The 22,268-nt window shown below is 39.3% G+C and overlaps 1 protein-coding gene across 1 annotated transcript in view; it reads right to left on the minus strand.

Annotated features, from left to right (window-relative positions):
- Positions 1–559: 559 nt before the first annotated feature.
- Positions 560–22,268, minus strand: part of HEATR5A (HEAT repeat containing 5A) — a 69,989-nt gene continuing 48,280 nt past the window's right edge. Inside the window, exons 31-39 of the mRNA XM_080617668.1 lie at positions 21,893–22,165; positions 16,601–16,825; positions 15,559–15,713; positions 13,897–14,110; positions 12,636–13,621; positions 11,802–11,895; positions 8,850–8,954; positions 6,439–6,575; positions 560–646 (exon numbers count right to left, since the gene is read on the minus strand). Coding sequence (XP_080473794.1) covers positions 13,320–13,621; positions 13,897–14,110; positions 15,559–15,713; positions 16,601–16,825; positions 21,893–22,165 — 1,169 coding nt within the window. The 3' untranslated portion in view covers positions 560–646; positions 6,439–6,575; positions 8,850–8,954; positions 11,802–11,895; positions 12,636–13,319. The remainder of the gene's footprint in view (positions 647–6,438; positions 6,576–8,849; positions 8,955–11,801; positions 11,896–12,635; positions 13,622–13,896; positions 14,111–15,558; positions 15,714–16,600; positions 16,826–21,892; positions 22,166–22,268) is intronic.

A 22,268-nucleotide genomic window follows, 5' to 3' on the forward strand; every position in this document is an offset into this window, starting at 1 on the left:
CTTCAATGATCCATGCTGATGAGAAGAATTACAATAAGAAGAAAGTATCTTAATCACCAAGTGATTCTTCTGTTTTCTGGGATTAAAACCCTAGCTATATGAGGTTTTATTAGGAAGTGTAATTTTTATAGACTTAGAAGCTTACTAATGCCTTTTACTATTCTTGTAATGAAATTATGGCCTATTCACCACTGTTGAATGTCTTGACATGCAAAAAGAAAAAACAGTTTCAAGCTCCTAAACCCTGAATTTCTGGAGTAGTTGCTAACTGGAAAGAGCTACATCCTTCATTCAAACTGAGAAAAATCAACAGAAAGAATATTGTGGAGGAGCATCACAAAGTTCAGTGCTAGCACTGTCCTACAGCACATGACACAGACTACAAAAAATGATATTATTTACTCACAAAACAGGAAAACTTCCTTGCCACACTGGTGGCTCTTAGGGATAATGGGAAAGTACTGTACTTTTGTTTATTCAGAAAGATAATCTGTGCACTCAGCAAGCTCAATTAAGGCTTGGATTGTTTGGTCTGTAAGAAAGGTGCCATTCAAACAAATTATTATCAGAAGTGATGAGATGACTTTTTTAATAATTGTAGTAGAGAGATGAAACCAGGTTTCTGCAGATCCTCAAGTCAATATTCCTGCAAAGAAAGAATACACATTCCTTAAGGAATATATTACAGGTAGTAAGCCGTGTACCTGATTTGCTCTTAATTAGGTTTTATTAATAAATTAAGATCATATTGTGCATATTTTGGGGCTTTTTCTTCACTGTAACCTTTGAACTTATTTCCGGGCTACAAACTGCATTATGTAGAAGTGGCTGAAAATAGGAAAATGATTTTGCAAAAAGAGATGAAGGACTTTCGATTTCTACATAAAGGAAAAACAGAGAGAGGAATAAACCCCAACAAATGCAAGTGATGCACAATATAATTACTGACCATCTGCTGACCAATACCCAGCCCATCCCCCAGCAGTGATCTGCCCTTCCAGGTAACTCCCCCCAGTTTATATACTGGGCAAGCCTCTTTGGCTAGTTTGGGTCAGGTGTCCTGTTCTCTGCTCCCTCCCGGCTTCTTGTGCCCCTCCTCACTGGCAGAGCATGAGACTGAACAGTCCTTGATTGAGGCAAGCACTACTTAGCAACAACCAAAACATCAGTGTGTTACCAGCACTGTTCTCAGACTGAAGCCAAAATTTCACAGCACTGCACCAGCTACTAGGAAGAAGATTAACTCTATCCCAGCTGAAACCAGGACAATGATGCTAGGGGGGATTCCTCCTACTGTTTTAACTTTGCTTTTCTCCTGCTACTCTACTTCTTTTGAACTTCCTTAATTTTTTTTAAAAGAGCAAAAATAACCCCCAAAGCTCAGAATTCTGAAATACATTCTGTTGTGTTGAATGTAAGGAAAAGATGAGAAATAAAACCCTTTCCAGGGCATTAAAAACAAACGAATACATTCCTGTTTAGAAAATATCTTAGAAGAAAATGTCTCAAATGTAGTTACACTAGACTGTATTGGATGAAACAGCATCTCTTTGCAGAAGAAAGAAAGTGGATCTACAGTGCTGAAGGCTCAAAACATTACCTTTGCTCACTACATTTCAAACTGTGATCCAGGCCAATTAAAGAAAATCTTCCTATTTGATAGTAGAGAGCTCTTTTGCATGTTGTAGGCAAGTAAGTGCCTATGGGAGAAAACTGGTGTAAATATCAAATTTTTTGCCTAAGAGTTTTCAGTTAAATATCTAACACAAACATAAGGAAAATTTTAAGTATGATTGGATAATTAGAGGACTGGGGCACCTCTCCTATGAAGACAGGCTGAGAAAGTTGGGCTTGTTCAGCCTGGAGAAGAGAAGGCTCTAGGAAGACCTTACCTAAAGGGGGACTACAGGAAATCTGGAAAGGGACTTTTTACAATGGCATGTAATAACAGAACAAGGAGAAATGGCTTTAAACAGGAAGAGGATATACTTAGATTAGATATTAGGAAGAAATTCTTCACTATGAGGGTGTTGAGGCACTGGCACAGGTTGCCCAGAGGAGCTGTGGCTGCCCCATCCCTGGCAGTGTTCAAGGCCAGGTTGGACAGGGCTTGGAGCAACCTGGTCTAGTGGAAGGTGTCCCTGACCATGGCAGGGGGGTTGGAATTGGGTGATCTCTAAGGTCCCTTCCAACCCAAACCATTCTGTGATTCTATCCTCACTTACTAAGGCACATAAAGCGTGGTTATTGACCTATTTCTGAAAAGTTTCATCACCTGTGTTTTAACTCCATAGGAGTTCAGAGATGCACATGATGAGTGAGTGAGTAGCACAGGATAAATGATTCACACCCATTTTCCTTGTTGTACCCTACATTTTACCTTTGGACACCCATTTGCTTATGCTGGTAAGAAGGGATTTCCATGGACAGGTCACAAATTACTCCAACTGCACATGACTTTGTATTTCAGTTCTTGTGCACTTGGTATCAATACCATAAAAAAATAAGGTGAGCTGGAAAGTAGTTATGATCTAATTCCAAGCCCTAATTGCTGTGGCTAAGCCTTTAATATCAGTGTCCTGTTTGCACTGGCTCTTAGTTATATACAGTAAGACACCAGCATTATTTTATTATGCAGACATATTGTACGTACTTTTACTATCAGTTCTGTGTCATAGGGTTATATTTTTGTACTGTAGAACATTCAGTCATTGGGGTTTTGCTGTCTGTATAAATTTCTGTGTAAACACTGATCTCAGTGGACACAGGTAACTTATTAAAATGACTAAGTATTGTGTGTCTGAGCCTGCATCAAAGCAAGAATGCACTCTACCCAGTTTTTTTCATACAGTGCCAGCCTTAAAATCAGCAGGCCAAATTATCTTTGTAAAGAAATGCCGTTCTACTGAAGTCAGTAAGGCCTCACCAGTTTGGGCCAGCATGCGATTTGGCTCAAATACCGGCACCTATTGTGAGAGTTTAGCTAATCTGAGTAAGTAAGGTTTTATACAAGATTCTTTGCTGGCTCAACATTTTAAGGTGAGAGACAGACACTGAAGCACTTGAATTAGACATTTTGTTTCTAGTCTATCTCCAACAAAGGATTAATCCCCTAGAGTTAGTATCATGGAGTAAACTCTTGAATTAAGAATACAGTTCTCTTCTGTAGAATTAAGAACTCATCCAGCCAGATCCAGCGGCAGATCTCATCTGTTCATATAATGAGCAGCAAGTTGCAGATTTTAAGAGTATAAGGAGCTGGTAGTGCACTTGTAGACTTTCTGCTCATATTTCAATGAGAAGAGGCATTACGATTGCCTCTTGCACGCTAATTTTCAGGGAGCATCAACCTTTTCTTTTGATAGAGAAATGTTACCTGTGTACAATGCATTCTCGTAGTAAGTGGTGTGCTGCACTGATGATGTCAGCAGTAATTGTTGGTAGAAGTATTTGTTTATGTCATTTTTGCAGTAACATTTCATGAACAATTATGGTTGTATGTAATTGCAGCTCCTTGACTACAACAATTAGTCTATGTCCCAGTCCCTGCTCTGACCCCACTGACAGAAGGAATAGCCTGGGGCTGCTGCATCTTATGCTAGTGATTCCCAACTATTTCATAGTGGAGGATCAGTGTCATTGGTAGGAATTTTTAATACTGAAATACTGAAAGGTCACAACTGAGATTCCGGCCTCATTGTGTGTGATAAAAGACATCTCCATGCCAGAGTTTAGAGTAAACAGAAAATTCAGGCAAAGGCTACAAAGCAGATCAGAGAGTCATATAGTCCATACTGATAAGCTGCTTAGTAGTTTAATTCAGAAGCCACATACCCCCAACTTCTGCATGTTAGTAGTCTCCCAACTGTATTGAGCAACTCTTCCTAAAAGCCAAGAGGAAAACAGAAGCTGTTCTGCATCTGCACCCCACAGGGAGACCCACCGAGACAAGGAAGATGCACTCAAAGGAAAGGATTCAGTCCTGGTGCTGGAAAGAAAGGCAGCACAACGAGAAGGGAGCTGGCTTTCCCAGTGTCACGCCAACTCAGAGCTTCTTTCCCTATTGGGAAACTTAGATAACAAATCAAAGGCAGAATCCAGTCCTGTCTCACAGGCAGGGCTGGTACCTCTGCCTAGCAAGATTGCCCAACATTTAGCATTACTAGTAATTCGATGGGAAAGTAATAAGCAATGTTTTGAGAAAAACAACTGACTACTGGCCACAGAAGTCATATGCAAATATGCTTGCAAGTTATTGCGAGCAGGTAATGTCAGGAGGCTGGCTTAAGACAGACATTTAGAAGTAAATTGTGCCCTCCATCACAATATTTTATCCCACCGATGTATGAAATTCAGATTGAAATCTGTAGGTGTTTGTGCATGCAGAAATTAGCCCAAAAGCACATTTTAAAGTCAGAGACTGTCTCTGATGGTGTTAGGCAAGAAAGACGAGACTTCTGGATCAGGTACCTCACGTATACTTTAAAAGAACTGTGCTGTAGCAACAGGATATCTTGTTTTAAATAATAAAGATAATGACAGAGTACAAGATTGTAGCCTCATCTGCTTTTCTTCTTTCCCTTGATTAACAATTATGGTAGGAAACAGGATCCTGGGACTGGTACCTGGATGTCTACTAAAATGGTTAGAAGATGCAAGCATCAAAACATTCTTAGCTGTAAAGTGATACACAACTTTGTCTGTCCTGTAAGCTAAATGTCTGACCTGTTACTGTGTTTCAGTATTAACCCATACCTATTGTAGGATGATTTGTTCTGACACAGCCGCTTCAGACACCCTACAGAATTTGCAACAGAATTTGGAATATAAAGAGAGTTTGCGTAGTTATCAACTCTAATCTGAAAACCAGAATTGACTGTAGGGACATTCCAAAACAAGAGAATTTGAAAACATCATCTCCACTACCACACATCTGCATTCACCACTTGTAATGAAAAGGTGGTTTGTTAGAATTGCACCATAAGGTACATAACACATTTATCTAAAATAAATTAATTGGTAGTATTTGTTAGTACATAATTAATATGGCTGAATCCTATATAAGGTAGTGGTGACTGTGTTAACTCCAGGTTCATTTCACTCCCCACTCCCTTTCTGTAGCAAACTTAAGCAACCTTTTGCAACTGGCAGAAGCCAGCATAGTGCTGGCTGGTGCTTCCTGGCCTATCGCAGTGATGCTTGATGCTTTATGCTGTTAGAGTAAGCAAAAATCACAGATGAGGATTAAAAGCAAACCTAGTAACTAAAATTAAAAGTGGTCCTGTCAGTAGGAGTTGTGATTTATAAAAACATAGAACGGCAGACTATAAGATCATGCAAAACTAATGTATCTTCAACTCCTGCATTGGAATTGTGTCGATGTATTAGAGAAGGGCATTGAGGATTCTCTTGTCTGATGGTGTTAGACATAGTTGTAGATAAGAGGCAAGTGAAATTAAGTATTTGAATTAATTTTGTTGGTAGAAATTATGTATATAAAAATGATACTTTTGGTATCACTTCACAGTGATGCTGCTAGGTTTCCTTTCAGGCAACCTGTATGCGCAGAGCTATCTGGCAGTCACTCTTAAGACTAATCCTGACTGATAAAATGTCTTTTTTCCTCAGGCCCTTTCATGTCAGATGTGGAGCATTTCTGGGACTGTACTAACACCTACCCCACCACTCCCTTGAAAGAGCTTCCCATTCTCTTTGCACATACCACTAATACCAGGTCTCTTTTTGATGCCAAGTTTTCACAGGAGTTTGAAAAGTTTTTAAGGAAATACATGTTTGTCTCTGCAGTGCTATAAACAGTTCACCTCCAAAACGATAACTCACATGTTTTTTTTTTGTTTTCCATCCCTCAAACTAACCTGTCCCACATCATCCTTCAAATGACAGACACATCCTGTATGTAAACTTATTAAGAGCAAGGAGAACTGATAGGAGGAAGCCAGGAGTAGCACAGTACCCCTCCATCTCCCAGGCAGAGCTCAGTACAAGTTGTCCTCTGACACCCAACCCACAAGCTTCTGCTTCCCATCCTCTTTCAGTAGGAAAGTCACTTATTGGGTCCATACTGTACCTTCAGGCCTGGGGGTAGCAATGCAAGCCATGTCTACCTGATGGGCCATTCCAAACACTTCTCAAAAAAAATTGAGACCACTTAAGTACCAATGATGCAACATTTCTGAAAATTAGCTCCCTCTGCTACTTGTTTTTTGCTTCCCAGAAGAGATGCTGTGTTTGAATCCAATTTGCAGTGAGTTCAAAATTTTCCTTTGCAGTCTGTCCAATTTTTTTTCCTCCCTTTCTTCCACTTTCCTTGCAGCGTAAAGTTTACATGCGAAGCATCTTAAAAATCCAGGAAATCCCAGTATTTTAAATCAAGGTTTGGCTACTGAAATGTTTGGATTTTATTTAAATAGTACTTACATGTGGCTCAGGATGTTGCTTTCAGCTTTCGGAGCCATTGGATAAGAATGCTCTTTGTAGGATAATGTTATGCTCACCCTCATGACACAGTTCAGATCAGGCCAGAAGTTGTCTGAAGAGAACAGTAACCTGTGGGCCTACATGAAACAAACAAACAAAAAAAAGAATAACACATTTGTGTCTATTTCAATACTTAAACCAGTTCCACAAACTTCAGCTTGAAACCCAAAGAATATCAGTGACTGACCAGATATGATAAATACTTGAGAAAATAAGGAAGTTAATCTCATTATCACCCTTTTCACCAAAGTGTCCCATTTACCTTTTTGATTCTGATCTATTTTGAACAAGAAGTGGAGTAGTGTGGCCAGAAACAACCCAGGAAAAAAAAAAGCTTCCGTACATTTCGCATTTCACCGTATAGTGATAAATAGTCAAATTTCTCATACTGACAAGTAACATTGTCAAATTGTTACTAAATATTTGGAGGTTTCCAGTGTTGATTTTATTTGCAGAATACTGTCTTCCTTGTTATAATGTTAATTACTGTTAATTACTTTTAATTCACCAGTTCTAGTGATGCAGTTAGCAGAATAAGAGTCAACAGTGATTAAATTGTAGCTCAGCTAAGAAATGAGATAGTCTTCATCATTCTGCAGTGGAACAACTGTTACCAAGGTCAATTCATCAGCATTGGTGTAGCTGTGAGTGAATTCATTTGCTTTTATTTCTAGAGAACATTTGCTACCAGCAACTATTTGGACTTCTCAACCAGATAACCTGTCCTATTTGTATGACACTTGTCTCTGTGGCCTATAAAGGTCGATAAAGCTGACACTTTGTGAATGACTAGACCCTCTCAGGTGGGGTTGGGATGTGAGGACAAACAAGGACATAGCAATATTCTGTCTTCACAGAATGTTTTCTCTGGCACCTCCATGGTTTGTTTCTATTTCTCCCCTCTCCCCAAAAGGGTGACAAGCACATTTATGCCTGCTTTTAAAAATCGTTTCCCTTCTTAGGCTGTACTTCGTGCAGACTGAGTTATCAGCAGCCTCCATTTCTTCAGAACTGAGGAGTAAGAACGAGCTATAATTAAAGACTTTACCCTCTCTTCCCTGCCCTGAAGGAACTGAGCTGTTGCCGGCAATTACAGGCAGTTGGCAGTTCCCTGGGATCACAATAACCAGGAACCAGTAAGCACACTCTGGTCCCATCTTCCTGCCCTACAAAACTTCTCTGCCATGGAACAGTCACAAACACTGCCCAGCTCTCTGTGCATTTGTTCTGGCCTCTGAATGCCTTCCAAGGAATGGTCTTCTTTTCCAAAAACCACACACTGGTTTGGGGCAGAATCCTAATGTAAGAACAGCAGTGAAAATTTTGTAATTCAAGTAACTCCTTGTAAATAATTTCAAAATCCTTTAGTGAAAACATACAAAGAGTATATGCATGGATGTTGTAGGCAGTACCAGAAAGGCACAGAAGCCAGGGCGTGTGTCTGCTGTTGCAGTTGAGAGTTACAGCATTTCAAACCTGTCTTCCTGCTTTGCATACTATTTAGTAATTTTATTTCTTTCGATGTGTGTGTGTAACAAACAGTGCTTTCTGATGACATTTCTATCATTGCAGTGACTGTTTTCATGGTTTACTTAGAAACCACACAGCATGTGATCGAATTGTGGCTGTTTTGCCTACAGGTTAACAAGTATAGATCCCCAGTATTGCATGCAAGGAACCTGGCATTACTTTTTACAGCACTGTCATTAACTTGTCTCGTCCTGTGCTGCTAGTACAAGGTGTTTTGCTTTGATTTACATGGACGGTTAGCAAGGGGTTTTTTCCCTGCTTGTAAATAATGGGCAGTACAAAACAGACCACGCAAAGCTGATGTATCAAAATGCATGAACTTTACAATCAGAGTAGTCTCATTTGTGTAAAATATTTTATAGGATTCCAGGCAACTATTAATCTATGGTACCTCACACAGGCCCTTTTGAAGCAATGAGTCAACTCAGTAAGCAATTTAGTTATTATTTTCCCTTTCTTCATTCACTACACATGCACATGCTTTCCCCTGCCTTCCTCTCTGTCCTCCTAATCCTTCAGCACTTGTTTGATTTTAAAAAGAATCCCTTGAGAATGTTGTTGCTTCCTCTGCAGCCTTTATATTTGCTCCTTTCCTGCTGCTTTTCCCTCAGGCCTGCCCCATCTTCACAGCAATCTCTTGGTTCGCTGTCTGGAGCATATTGCCCTCTAGCACTTGTACTCAGCACAAGTCACTCTGCAAGTCGTGGTTGGCTGTTGGCTACCTGAATGTAAGGAAGACAAACCAGAAAAAATCTCTAATAGGGAGCTGCACATAGTTCCGGAATACTAGTATGAACAGGAACTGGATTTTAAATACTTACTTGCCGCAGGTCCTGCACTTGGTAGAACTACTCAGATATAAGAGAAGTGAAAAAGATGCAGTTATTTTGGAGCATCCTGTGTAGTCTAGCGACACCTTCACAAACCTGGAGAATAAAGACAGAATCCCTGACAGTTAATGTATTCATTAACCTTCTGAAGGAAAAGATTACAGCACTGAAAGCCATTCATTTAGTTAATGTCCAGTACAATCTGTTACAGAATACAGTTTCTAATCTTGACCACTAGCTGTAAAATTGATACAGCCAATATGTACTGCAGCCTGGAACAGCCAGTTTCCACAGCCTGTAGCAGGTACTTCATGATCTGCTATGTGCCCTCCCATTAATTTATCAAAGCCACAGGAAGTTTTTGTCAAATTTCAAATGCTTACAGAAGTACCATAATCAAAATCTTCCCCAAAATTATAATAAAAATAAAATCCCACTAGTAGGAAAAGCGATTCTCAGCAATTCTGTATTGCATTTCATTGTCCATGAGATAATTCAACATAAATTTTAATACATGAATATTAACATTGTTTTTTAAAAAAATAAATCAAATTTTAGGCTGGACACTTGCAAATCTTCAGGCTGAGCTGTAGAATAGGATTTATCGATCTTTGCCATTACTAAATTTAGCTTCTTACAAGCAACTTTTAGAAACAGACTTTCCCTATCTGCAGACTTCTTTACATATATAACCGATACATTTTTTTGTGCAATAACTAGACAAATCGGCACATGCACCAATATGTACCCCTACAGCAGGCTCTGCTATGGCTGGTACTCATTCTCTCAATTTGTTTTCTACTGTGGGTGCTGCCGCCATTAAGCAGCTGGAGTGAAGCAGGAGAAAGGGGATTCGAGGCCACATTCCACCTTCTAGAATCTGATTCTGCACTCCATATGACTGAGACTATGGAAGAGGTGCTAGGACCAAAGAGCAAAATAGATAGTTGCAGAGTGAGTGAATTGGGGTTCAGCTACCAGAGATTACTTCAGGTTTGGGAAGCCTGCTTTTGCTTTGACTTGCTTCTCAGGCAAAATCTTCAGCCCCACTTTTGCTATATTTAGATGTCACTTCCCCTTTCATTGTTACATGTAATAAACCATTTATTCTCCAGAGAATCCAGGGAACATTTTAGGGGGGAAAAAAAAAAAAAAAAAAAAGATAAAATCTTCAACTGTACATCAAAGCCAAAATAAGAACCACAAACCATCTTTGAAAGGTTGGTGGGCCGGCACTGACCCCTTTCACGTTTCCTTGTCCAGGCAACATAACATTGCAAATGCATCTGATTTATTTTATTCTAGATAATCAATTTTCAGTATTCACAATTTAAAAATGTTAGAGGCAGGTAAAAGTGTGTCATGTCTGGCCAAATATACTTTTTAATTTTTATGTCTTTGAAGCTACACTCCATTGTCACTAAATAGCTTGAGCAGCATATGTAAAAATGAACTGCTTGCTGCATACTTCAGCTAATGGAATTGGGGTCCAATGTGAAATGTCATCTACAGCAACAGCTCCAGTGTTGCTCAGACAAGAGCTCCACGGCCAACTCTGAGCCCTTGTTATAACAATTGGCTGCATGAAAGTACAGCTTATTGGCTACTTTAAGGATCAGAGGTTGCAACTCAACTATTATTTCATTATGTCTATATTTTAAGAGCAACTTTACTGCTCAGTGTGTAACCAGGCCACATGGGTTTCTCATGTGCAAAAAGGAGTATCTAGGAATGGCCACAGGCACAAGGATGGCAAAGTAGTGCTACTTTTAAGACACAAAGGATTGACTCTTCCTATGGTTTTTGACGCCACAGTGCAGAGAAAAATAATCTACCTGTCCAGCTGAACCCACGACACTACCTTTCTGTATCTTCTTTTATTTAAAAATTGAACAAAGAGCTTTAATTTTATAGGAATTCTTTCCCTTGCTTTCTTGCCTTGCTTGAAGTATCATTGTCCAGGTTTTTCACTGGAGGAAAACACAAGCAGTTTGTTAGTGGACCACTGTCAGTTAAGAAATAATATGGTCTTCTAGGAAACAATACGTTCCTGTAGGAAACAGCTTCCAACTTGCTGTCTATTGATCAAATAGTTACATCTCAGGAATCTGAAAACAAACCCTTCATACCTAGCAGTGAGATTAAGGATGAAACTTTAGAAAAGATTGCCACAGTGACCCCTTGTGTGTTGGTATTGCCACAGATACATCCAAACTCATTAAACTAAAACTATACTGAAATTCTATTGAATTTGCTGCCTGATCCATACTAAGCAGTATTACTATTACATCTGATAGACTACCAAACTATCCAAGACCATTCCACCCCTCCTGTGACTGCAATAACTCACATTGCTGTGGCAGTCTTGGCGACAGGAGAATCCCTCTGGAAATTCCAATTAACAATTGACTTTAATTAATAAAAAACCTGTTATGCTTCCTATGCATCTGGTAATCCCTTTTTCTGGTGACACATGCATCACTCAGCTGAAGTTTCTCTCTCTCAGCCTGAAGGTGACTCCTGCACCTTGGAACATACCAGATCAATTTCAGACTTAATCTAGCCTAAATAACTGTATAAGACATACTGCTTATTCAGCTGCAGTGCTGCAGAATTGTATCCAATTAAAAACTACCACATCCCAATTGTGTGATGCTTTTGCAGGGATTTGACTAATTCTGCAGTTTACAGCATGTTGTTTTAATGTAACTCCCTTTCAACACAGCCAACAACTACAGATTCAACCGCAATGAAGAGGTGGAAGAAAGAACTTCTGGTTCTCCAGGGAAAGATGACAGGCATCTCAACCAGCTTTCCATAGTTTACACATTTCAGCATTTGGCACTGAACAGGTCTTTACACACATCAAGTCTCTCTCCCTGATCCTACTTACTCATTGTGCTGTACAGAACAGAGGAAGATCTGCAATGTCAAGTCACAAACCTTGGTGCATCCAGTTCAAACATTTCTTATTAGTTTCCTTGTGGCAGCATAAAAACATTTTCCTTCTGTTACAGAAGTCCTCCAAGCTCCTCTGCTATTGGGTAAAATTAGTAAGACAAATCTTAAGTGAAGAAAATTATCTTTATTTATTTATTTATTTATGTAAATTAGAAAAACAAATTGTTAGAACTTTGGTCAAATGGTTAATTCTGTACAATTTACAATAATATTTATATACAAAACTTATAATAAAATACAGTACATCACACTTTTCCTGAGTCACAGTGTGTTTCTCAGTTCTGTAAATCTTATTTTTTTCTTCTTTTTTTCTTTTAAAGTAATTAGATTCAAGAAGGAACTACTATCTTCAGTTTGACAGTGTTTAGTTTAGATAATATGGGTATTAAGAAATAATTCATCACACTATGTGTAGAAAATACTTTGCAGCCATTGCAATTTTGATATTAATTTTTCCATATTAAAATATGTTCCTTGATAAAAATGTTAATTAAATACTCCTTATTGTGAGTTTGTTGCACTTCATTTGACACAAGACAAGCTGACTTCAAATATGTCCATCTCTCACTGCAGAGATACATTAAGTTTAGGTGAGTTACATGTGTATATATCCGATCATTTAAAGATCGGGAAACATACATCCAGATAGAGCAGATGTCTGAATTGAGGCACAGTATATTAAAATTGCTGTCCTATCCTGGACAAGATATGTAAGCTTCAATTGCCTGGCTAGCCTAATACAAATTTAACACCAGTATACATCCTGAAAAGTGAGACTATGTCAAGCAGCAAGGCACCAAGCCTGCAAATACTTACATATGCATAGTAGTCTCATTGTGTAAAGCACTATAGAGTCCTCAGTGAAGAATCATTGTAGAGCTGTATTTAACAGCATTCATTAAATCTCAGCCAGCTCAAGAAGTTATTAGGATTAAAGCTATCAATATTACCTTTATTGAGTTGATTTTTTTTTTGAGATCAACAGTAATCTATTGTAAGGCTTATGAGGATATTTGATCTGTTTACTTAATGATGCAGTGGGTTAAATTAGTAATTAGGATAGATTACAACCTGCAAGTAAATTTAAGTCCCAGTTAGATTTAAAACCCAACCAGGGTAACTTATTTTTGACAAACATTTAAAACAAAATTCATTTTACTTACTGGCTAAGTGTGGGCTGCTCCTAAATATATCTATGGTAAAGTTCACTATAGTTTTTAATATAGGCATGTGCATTTCTGGTATTTTAGTCTAAAATAATCCAAAAATGCAGATTAGATGACCTCTGATAGATTTATTCATCATTTTTAGAGATGTTTAATAAGTCTTACACTAACTAACAAGAAAGTCATAGAGATATGCTTTCTCTTAAAAACTCTGTGACACTTCAGTGCAAACTGAAATATGAGATCAACTCATAGTGATCCTACTCTGATTAGAAATTAAAAGAGACACTTTTTGCTGTTGATACCAAAGTGCATAAAATGACAATATAAGACTTTAAAGAAAATTGGTCTTTAGCTGAATGCTTGAACTTTTCCCAGGATTCTTTGCATGTTTAGCAGTCTTCGCTTTGATGCTTTCTTGATTGCCTTTTACAGCTGACTCAAGCCTTGCTTTCATAGTTGGAGAAGCAGCCATTAGTTTTTTAAAAACTGACGAGTACTGTGGACCAATCTGCATCAGATTTTGCAAAGCAAACTCATGCAGACTTTTTGCTGAATTTGTAGCAGAAACCAGGGCATTTTCATCCAAAAGAAAGGAAATAAGGATGGGAAGAAGACCGGCCACCAAATGAGCACCTATAAACATTGAAAATATAACTTAAATATATACTTTTTAAAAACGGCTTCAAATTCTAACTGGTTTTTCTCTGAGTTAACATTTAACACAAACTACAAAATTGCAAACAGTTATTTGAATTGTACAGTAAAAGGAACCAACATTCTTGTTAGTAATTTTGTTAGCAATTAGTATTCAGGACTGGATTCCTAGAGGTTGTTTAGTTTTAATTTATTACTTGGGGCAACTTTCAGCATCTCTAATGTTTGGGATACTAGTAATGGAAGTAACTTACGGTGCTCTTCTTCAGCAGTGGCTGTAAGAGCTGTAACCACTTTTATTCCTTCCTGAATGACCTGAAGTTCAGCAGCATTTTCAGGTTTTGCTTTTTCTGTTTCCTGCAGTTTTCCCACAATGGATGGTGCTAAAGAACGAATATAAGGATATGACACAGTTTTGTTTGGGTGCTGAAAGATGGAGTGCAGCAGCTGGTAGCACTTACACTGTACCTAAAGGGAAAAATAAAATTTGCATTTACAAAGTGTTACATTTAAAAATGCATGTCAGAATGTTTTAAAACTCACAACTTGTCAGGTAAAGTTTTAGGGAGGGGGGAAAATACGCCTCAGCTTGAAAATTCACCAGGTTGCAAGCTGCTAATTCATAATACTTTATAGGAGCATTGTAACTTGCAGTCAAATTATTAAGAGAAACTAGATCATGCTTTCTGTTTCTTCCCACTGAGCCCTACATCTTCTTACAGTTTTGAGTTAAGGAAAAAACATTATTTCTGTGTGAAGATCATGTCTTGGTACCATTTTGAAAACAGACTCCTTTTCACAAAAATACAGCTGACTGCAGATAGGTGCTTTAAATGTAAGCGTTACCTCTGTCAAACTGTAGGCACAATTTTAGAACACTTCAAATGGTGCATTAGCTTGCATGTCACTGGAAGTCAATAGGACTGAAATACTAAGTTCCTACATAATTTCTGAAAGGCTCAGATACCTATATGCTTGGATAAAATTTGCAAATGCATACTACCATTTTCTTGCAGTCATATTTGGCATTCGTGGTTTCCTATCTATGGAAACCAACATTTATAATAGTAGATATGTATTAATTTTATAAACAAGTATTTTCCTACAGCTTTTTCTCAAGTAAAAGTGACTTTGTTTAAATTTTTGTTACTACATGAATATATACAGAGAAGATACAAGGAAACCAGTTTGATACAAGTAAACCAGTGAATTCTCACAGTCAAACATGAATCGAATGCATGTTATTTTCAGAACTGAACTTTCAGAGTGAGAAAGTCCCAGCTCCTACAAAAGCCACTTGTATTTGCAATGATAACAGACGGATTTTTTCCCCTTCTGATTATTTCATTTTTTAAGATGAAGAATAGTAATAGAAGAACTATGGAAGTACAATCTAAAGCAACTATTTAAAAACATTTATACTAGGTCAGAACAAAGCATTAATCTAGTTCAATATGCTGCCTCCAGCAGTGGCCAGGAGCTAATGCTTCTGGGACAGTAAAAGTTAGGTAGGGCACTCGCTCCAGCTCTTAAAGACCCACAGCTGAGAGATTTCCTGTGCAAAAGATAATACCTGTATGTCAAAGACAAACTAAACAAATAAAAGGTGCCTGAAAACTGCACAACTGTGTCATGTATTTATCTATATATAAAGTTCTGAGTCTGATATGCACTAAAAAAATTAAAACTCCATAAGAATACAGGAGTGTTTACAGAATGAAAAAAATGGTAAAACACACTGCTGGGCATGTTCCTGCTAACTTGTTCCAACTGTATTTTAAAATAATACAACAGATATAGGCAGGACAGAATTAACTGGAATCAACACACAGGACAAGTGGAACAACTGAATGTAAAATAAACCTAAAATTCATTTACTATGACATTTATATTCTTGTAACTTCACCAGTACTTACAACAGGATCTTTTGAGTCAAGTGTTATTTTAAACTTCTCAATGCAATGCATTTGAAGGCACTCAATGGTAGTAACTTCTGGACTGGTAGACATAATGAATACAGTAATAGCAGTAAGCAGGCTAACTTCATCACGTTCTTGGAGAAGCCCATCTACTAGCAATAAAGTAAGCAGTCTGTTAGATTTGCATTAAAAAGCAATTCTATGAATTCAAGTGTTACAAAGTGGTGGAATAGAAATATCAATGCCTACGTTTCTTTAGCATACTCTGATGCACTGATATGGACTTTTACTGCAATAAAAGCCAATGCCAAAAGCGGAATTCAGGGGTAGTTATATGCATATTCAGAAATAACAGCATATTCCTATTCCATTGTTCCTCTGTATAAAGCAAAACAGATATCTTTGAAGAGCATGTATGACAAATTAGGGTACAACCTATTCTGAGAATATAAAATTTGCATGAAGAACATATAATTCTTTTGCTGTATCTTAAAAAACCCAACATTATAAACAACAGTTCTGACAAGTTACAACTTGGAGATTAAACATAAGAAATGGTAAAAATACTAAAAACTTTGGCAGTTGAAGAAGTAGCACGCAGAAAAGTAACTTTATGATGAAAATATTTTTTCTCGAACCACTTTTTGAATACCCTTTGCTTCAATACAGACACTAGTTCTTTGCGGAGAACCTGCATGCAGTCAAGTTGTCTTTTGTGCTCAACTGTATGCTGAAGCCATAACTCCCGCTTGTTCCATCGTAGCTCATAGCTACATTGTGGCACTACGTAATTACAGGGGTAACCCTGCAAACACACATTTATACCCTTACAGATGATGATTTCTTATATGAACTGTAAGAACAAGACTGCACTATAGTTTGAACAGTACTTGGTAGCCACCTAATTCTCCTGTGACTAAGATGCTAGTCTTTTTTTAAGGAGTGCATGCATTTAATTTAAATAAAACCAAATGACCTTTCACCCAAACTTTTTTTTTTGTCTCATTTATAAACACACAAACCTCAAATTTGTGCTTACCCTGATCCCAACAGTCAAGCACTGTGACCAAAGCACTACGGAGAAGATCAGTCCAAGCAGTTCGACTCTTCTCTGCTCGAGCCATTGGAGAAGACAGGAGTCCTTTAAGAGCTTGTAGAGATGCAGCAACGGTCAAAGGTAACTGGCCGTCTTGCAATTTCACAGCAGTTTCTTTAAGTACTCCAATGATTAGGTACAAGATAGTAGGAAGAACTGAAATACTTCCTGTAAAACAAAGGAAAATAATTTCACATAAGTCTAAAAAATTCAGGTACCTTTTACATAAAAAAAAAAAAAAGTTTTCTTGGAATGTCTTTTGTATTTATGATTTATAATTTTTAATCACCTATGTGAATGGAGGCCCTGGTAATCTGAAGATATGAAATATCATGTGACTTACTATAGCAAACAGGGAGCCAGACTGCATAAATGAAGTTAAATCTTCTCCCCTTTTAAATTAGCATTGTATATCTTTTCCTTGATGATTTTATTATATGACGTGTAGAACTATGTCATGTTCAGAGAAAAAACAGAAAGATCAGAATCACTGAGGAGCAGAAGAGGAGAAGCTATGGAAGTATATAAAGCACTGTATAGGAGAAAAAAAAATTATGAGCATCTTGTATTTGCAAGACAATACAGTGAAGGAAATTAACAGGAGGCAATTTCAAAACTGGTAAGAGGAAATACTTCTCCTGCATGATGTGTCTTTAGCTGAGGTTGCCACTGCTCCAGGAAATCACTACAGTCAACAATTTAGTCAGATTAGTAAGAAGAGGATCAGACTAAAAATGTGCTAAAAATAATCCTAGAATTATGATAAAAAAACGTTTTTGGAAAAGAGGAGACGTAAGGAGAGAGGGAGATTGTCCCACAGTGTACTGAACAGATCATCTCTCCCTGAGAATCTGAAAGTCAATCTGTCAGAATAAGAGACTATATAAAAAAAAAAAAAAAAATCACTGGAGTAGCTTGGCATAGCAGTTTTGCATATTCTTATGTCTTTGAATCTGAAAGTAGTACAGAACTCTACGTGAATCTGAGACAATCTAGAAATCTGCACACTTACATAGTACTACTATCTTAAGTTCCAATTCATCAAAGCACAGAGTTGAGATATGGCTTAATATGCCTATGTCCTTGCCTAATTAGCAAACCTTCTTTTTAAAAGATTTTAATATGCTCTTGTTTGTGAGAGACCTGTTGAATAATGAGTGTCTCTGACATACGTGTAAATATTTTCTGAACCTGAGGACATCTACCTTCCATTTTTCAACAGCCAAGTCTCTGAAAACTGACTGCTGGAATTCAGTAGGAAATGCAGTTCACAAGCATAATTTATTTGAAAATTTTATTATGCATACATACGTACGTATGCATACACAGGTGCCTGAAGTAAGAGACAAGGTCTCACAGGACTCTAATTTCAGGGGAAAAAAAAGAAGATGCAATTCCATTTGGAGTTCTCTTTGATTATATGAGTTGACTTTTGGAGATGCTTCCTTATTCAACTGACTGTATAAGCAAGCTTAAGATCCTTATTTTAGTCACCTGACTCAAATGTTAAGTTCTCTAGGGTAAACATCCCATCTGGTCCCAAGCTGTTAGCTTGTGGAATAACCTGAACAGTTAAAGACAAAAAGAACAACAGAGACAAAAGAAAAATCACAGATTATTTCTCATACATGGTGGGATGGCTCCTATGACTGGAGTGTTGGAATGGAAGGTTACAGGCTCTTTAGAAAAGAAAGGCCTGGCAGGCGGGGAGGGGGAGTTGCTATTTATGTTAGGGATAGGCTGAAGAGTACGGAACTCTGTCTGGGGACAAGTGAGCAGTCTACAGAGAGTTTGTGTGTCAGGGTTAAAGGGAGAACAGCCATGGGAGACATTACTGTGGGGATCTATTACAGACCGCCTGATCAAGAGGAATCTGTGGATGAAGTGCTCTATAGGCAGATAGGAACAGCCTCACGCTCACAGGCTCTTGTTCTCATGGGGGACTTCAACCACCTTGACATCTGTTGGAGTGAAGGTACAGCCCAGCACAAGCAATCCAGGAGGTTCCTCGATTGTGTGGAAGACAACTTCCTTCTGCAAGTAATAGAGGAGCCGACAAAGAGAGGTGCCATGCTTGACCTCGTGCTTACCAACAGGGAAGGGCTGGTTGGAAATGTGACGCTCCAGGGCAGCCTTGGATGCAGTGACCACAAGATGGTCGAATTCGAGATCCTCAGGACAGTGAGAAGAGCGTGCAGCAAGCTCACTGCCCTGGACTTCAAAAGAGCAGACTTTGGCCTCTTCAGGAACCTGCTTAGTAAGGTTCCATGGGATATAGCCCTAGAGGGCAGGGGGACCCAAGACTGTTGGTTGTTATTCAAGGATCACCTGCTCCAAGCTCAGGAGTGTCGCATCCCAACTAGAAGGAAGGGCAGCAAGAGAGCCAGGAGACCTCCTTGGATGGATAAGGAGCTGCTCAGGAAAATTCAAAGGAAAAGAGAGGCTTATAGAAGGTGGAAGCAGGGACAGGCAGCCTGGGTAGAATACAGGGATGCTGTCCGGGAAGCTAGGGACCAGGTGAGGAAGGCTAAGGCCCAGTTAGAATTGAACTTGGCTAGGGATGTTAAGGATAATAGGAAGGGATTCTATAGGAACGTAGCGAGTAAAAGACAGACTAGGAACAATATAGGCCCCCTACGGAAGCTATTGGGAGAACTGGCTACCCGGGATTTGGAGAAGGCTGAGGTTCTTAATGACTTCTTTGCCTCGGTCTTCACTGGCAAAGGCTCTGACTGCACCACCTAAGTCTTGGAAGGCGAACACAGGGACTGTGAGAATGAAGACCCTAGGCCCCTGTAGGAGAGGATCTGCTTCGAGACCATCTTTAAAATCTTAAACATACACAAGTCTATGGGACCTGACGAAATCCACCCACGGGTCCTGAAGGAGCTGGCAAATGAAGTTGCTAAGCCACTGGCCATCATATTGGAAAAATCATGGCAGTCAGGTGAAGTTCCCGACGACTGGAAAAAGGGAAATATAACCCCCATTTTCAAGAAGGGGAAAATGAATGACCTGGGGAATTACAGACCAGTCAGTCTCACCTCTGTGCCTGGCAAAATCTTGGAGCAGATTCTCCTGGAAGGCATGCTAAGGCACATGAAAAACAAGGAGGTGGTTGGTGACAGCCAGCATGGCTTCACTAAGGGGAAATCCTGCCTGACCAATTTGGTGGACTTCTATGATGGGCCTATGAAACTGATGGACAGGGGCAGAGCAGTTGACATCATCTACCTGGACTTGTGCAAAGCCTTTGACACTGTCCCACATGACATCCTTGTCTCTAAATTGGAGAGACATCAATTTGATGGGTGGACCACTCGGTGGATAAAGAACTGGCTGGATGGCCGCAAGCAAAGAGTTGTGGTCAATGGCTCGATGTCCGGCTGGAGACCAGTAACGAGTGGTGTCCCTCAGGGATCGGTGTTGGGACCGGTCTTGTTCAACATCTTTGTCGGTGACATGGACAGTGGGATTGAGTGCGCCCTCAGCAAGTTTGCCAATGACACCAAGCTGTGTGGTTCGGTTGATACGCCGGAGGGAAGGGATGCCATCCAGAGGGACCTCGACACGCTTGTGAGGTGGGCTGATGCCAACCTGATGAATTTAAACCATGCCAAGTGCAAGGTCCTACAACTGGGTCGGAGCAATCCCAGGCACAGCTACAGGCTGGGCAGAGAAGAGATTCAGAGCAGCCCTGCAGAGAAGGACTTGGGGGTGTTGGTCGATGAAAAAATGAACATGAGCCAGCTTCAGTGTGTGCTCACAGCCCAGAAAGCCAACTGTATCCTGCGCTGCATCAAGAGGAGTGTGACCAGCAGGTCCAAGGAGGTGATCCTGCCCCTCTACACTGTTCTCGTGAGACCTCACTTGCAGTATTGTGTGCAGTTCTGGTGTCCTCAACATAAAAAGGACATGGAACTGTTGGAACAAGTCTGGAGGAGGGCCACGAGGATGATCAGGGGACTGGAGCACGTGGCGTGTGAAGACAGGCTGAGAAAGTTGGGGCTGTTCAGCGTGGAGAAGAGAAGGCTGCGTGGAGACCTCATAGCAGTCTTCCAGTATCTGAAGGGGGCCTACAAGGATGCTGGGGAGGGACTCTTCATCAGGGACTGTAGTGACAGGACAAGGGGTAACGGGTTCAAACTGAAACAGGGGAAGTTTAGATTGGATATAAGGAAGAAATTCTTTACTGAGAGGGTGGTGAGGCACTGGAATGGGTTGCCCAGGGAGGCTGTGAATGCTCCATCCTTGGCGGTGTTCAAGGCCAGGTTGGATGAGGCCTTGGGTGACATGTTTTAGTGTGGGGTGTTCCTGCCCATGGCAGGGGGGTTGGAACTAGATGATCTCAAGGTCCTTTCCAACCCTAACTATTCTACGATTCTATGATTCTATGATACAAGACAGTTGCCCTTAATTTAAGTGACACTAGGTTGTTTTGCTTTGAACTGATAAACAATGAGCTAAAGATGGAAACAGAAATCACGCCATCACCCTACAGTGGCACCAAGAACTGCCTACTATTCCATTTGGAATATGCTATCCCCTGAAGAAGACTCTTGTAACAGAGAACAAATTAAGAAACAATTTAAAAATTTCCAGGGCTTGTAAATACAAAAATTTGACTAAGGTGTAACACAGATACCTAAGGTGGGAACAGAGGAGTAGGGCAGAAATGGTTTGTAAGTGTGGCTGTACCAGTACTGAAAGATCATGCATATGAATATGATATTGAGGGATGTCAGGGGGGAACCACCTTGAACTTTGGAGTGAATCCAAAATGAATCATGGGTAAAAAAATCAATTAATCTGAAAAAATCAACCTTAATTCCTTAGAGTGGTTTCCTAATGTTCAAATGATGGTTCTTAGTGAAAGGTAACATGCTACATTTCCCTTTTAAATTTAATTTATGTCTGCATTATAAATTCCAGAAAAGGCAATTCAAGAAGAACCTAATCATGTAGCTATCATATACTTCCCCGAACAAAATGAATCTATTAATTGCACTGCTACATGTGGGAGGAAGAGAAAAACTACTCCTTTAATTGTTTCAGTTTTGTAACTTGTTTTGTAATCTGACAGTCAAAAAAATAATTATAACAGGAAATTGTCACAAGCAAATCAATACAACTTGCTGCCAGATTTATCCAGCTGAGAAAATTAGGTAATAATAAGGGGGCTCATAATAACCCAATATTCTTTCATTAATCTTTTCTTGTGATGAAACAGCATACCTTCAGGAGAGCAGATTGCAGGAACATCAGAGAGAATAACTAATGCTGCTGCTACCAGTCTACTTCCATCTTCTGAAAGTAACAGATGTTTTCCAGATTGAACTGCAGGGCTACAAGTTAATTTAGGGTTGAGCTGGGGAAGCTGTCTGACAAGAATACAAACACACAACTCCAGTGTTGCGAAGACTAATGATTTCCCAGGTACCAATCCTCCTGTGTCTTTGCCTTCTCCAAATTCTGGCAATGTTTCCTTTTCTGCAGCACCATCATCAACTAAAACAAAAAGAAATATAGCAGAAATCTGCAGGCTGTACCTTGTTTCCAAAAAGTTTACTTCTGAAGACTGTTTCATACCAAGTAATAATCTTGATACATA

This window comes from Psittacula echo (assembly GCF_963264785.1).
Source record: "Psittacula echo genome assembly, chromosome: 5".
NCBI classification, from domain to species: Eukaryota; Metazoa; Chordata; class Aves; order Psittaciformes; family Psittacidae; genus Psittacula; species Psittacula echo.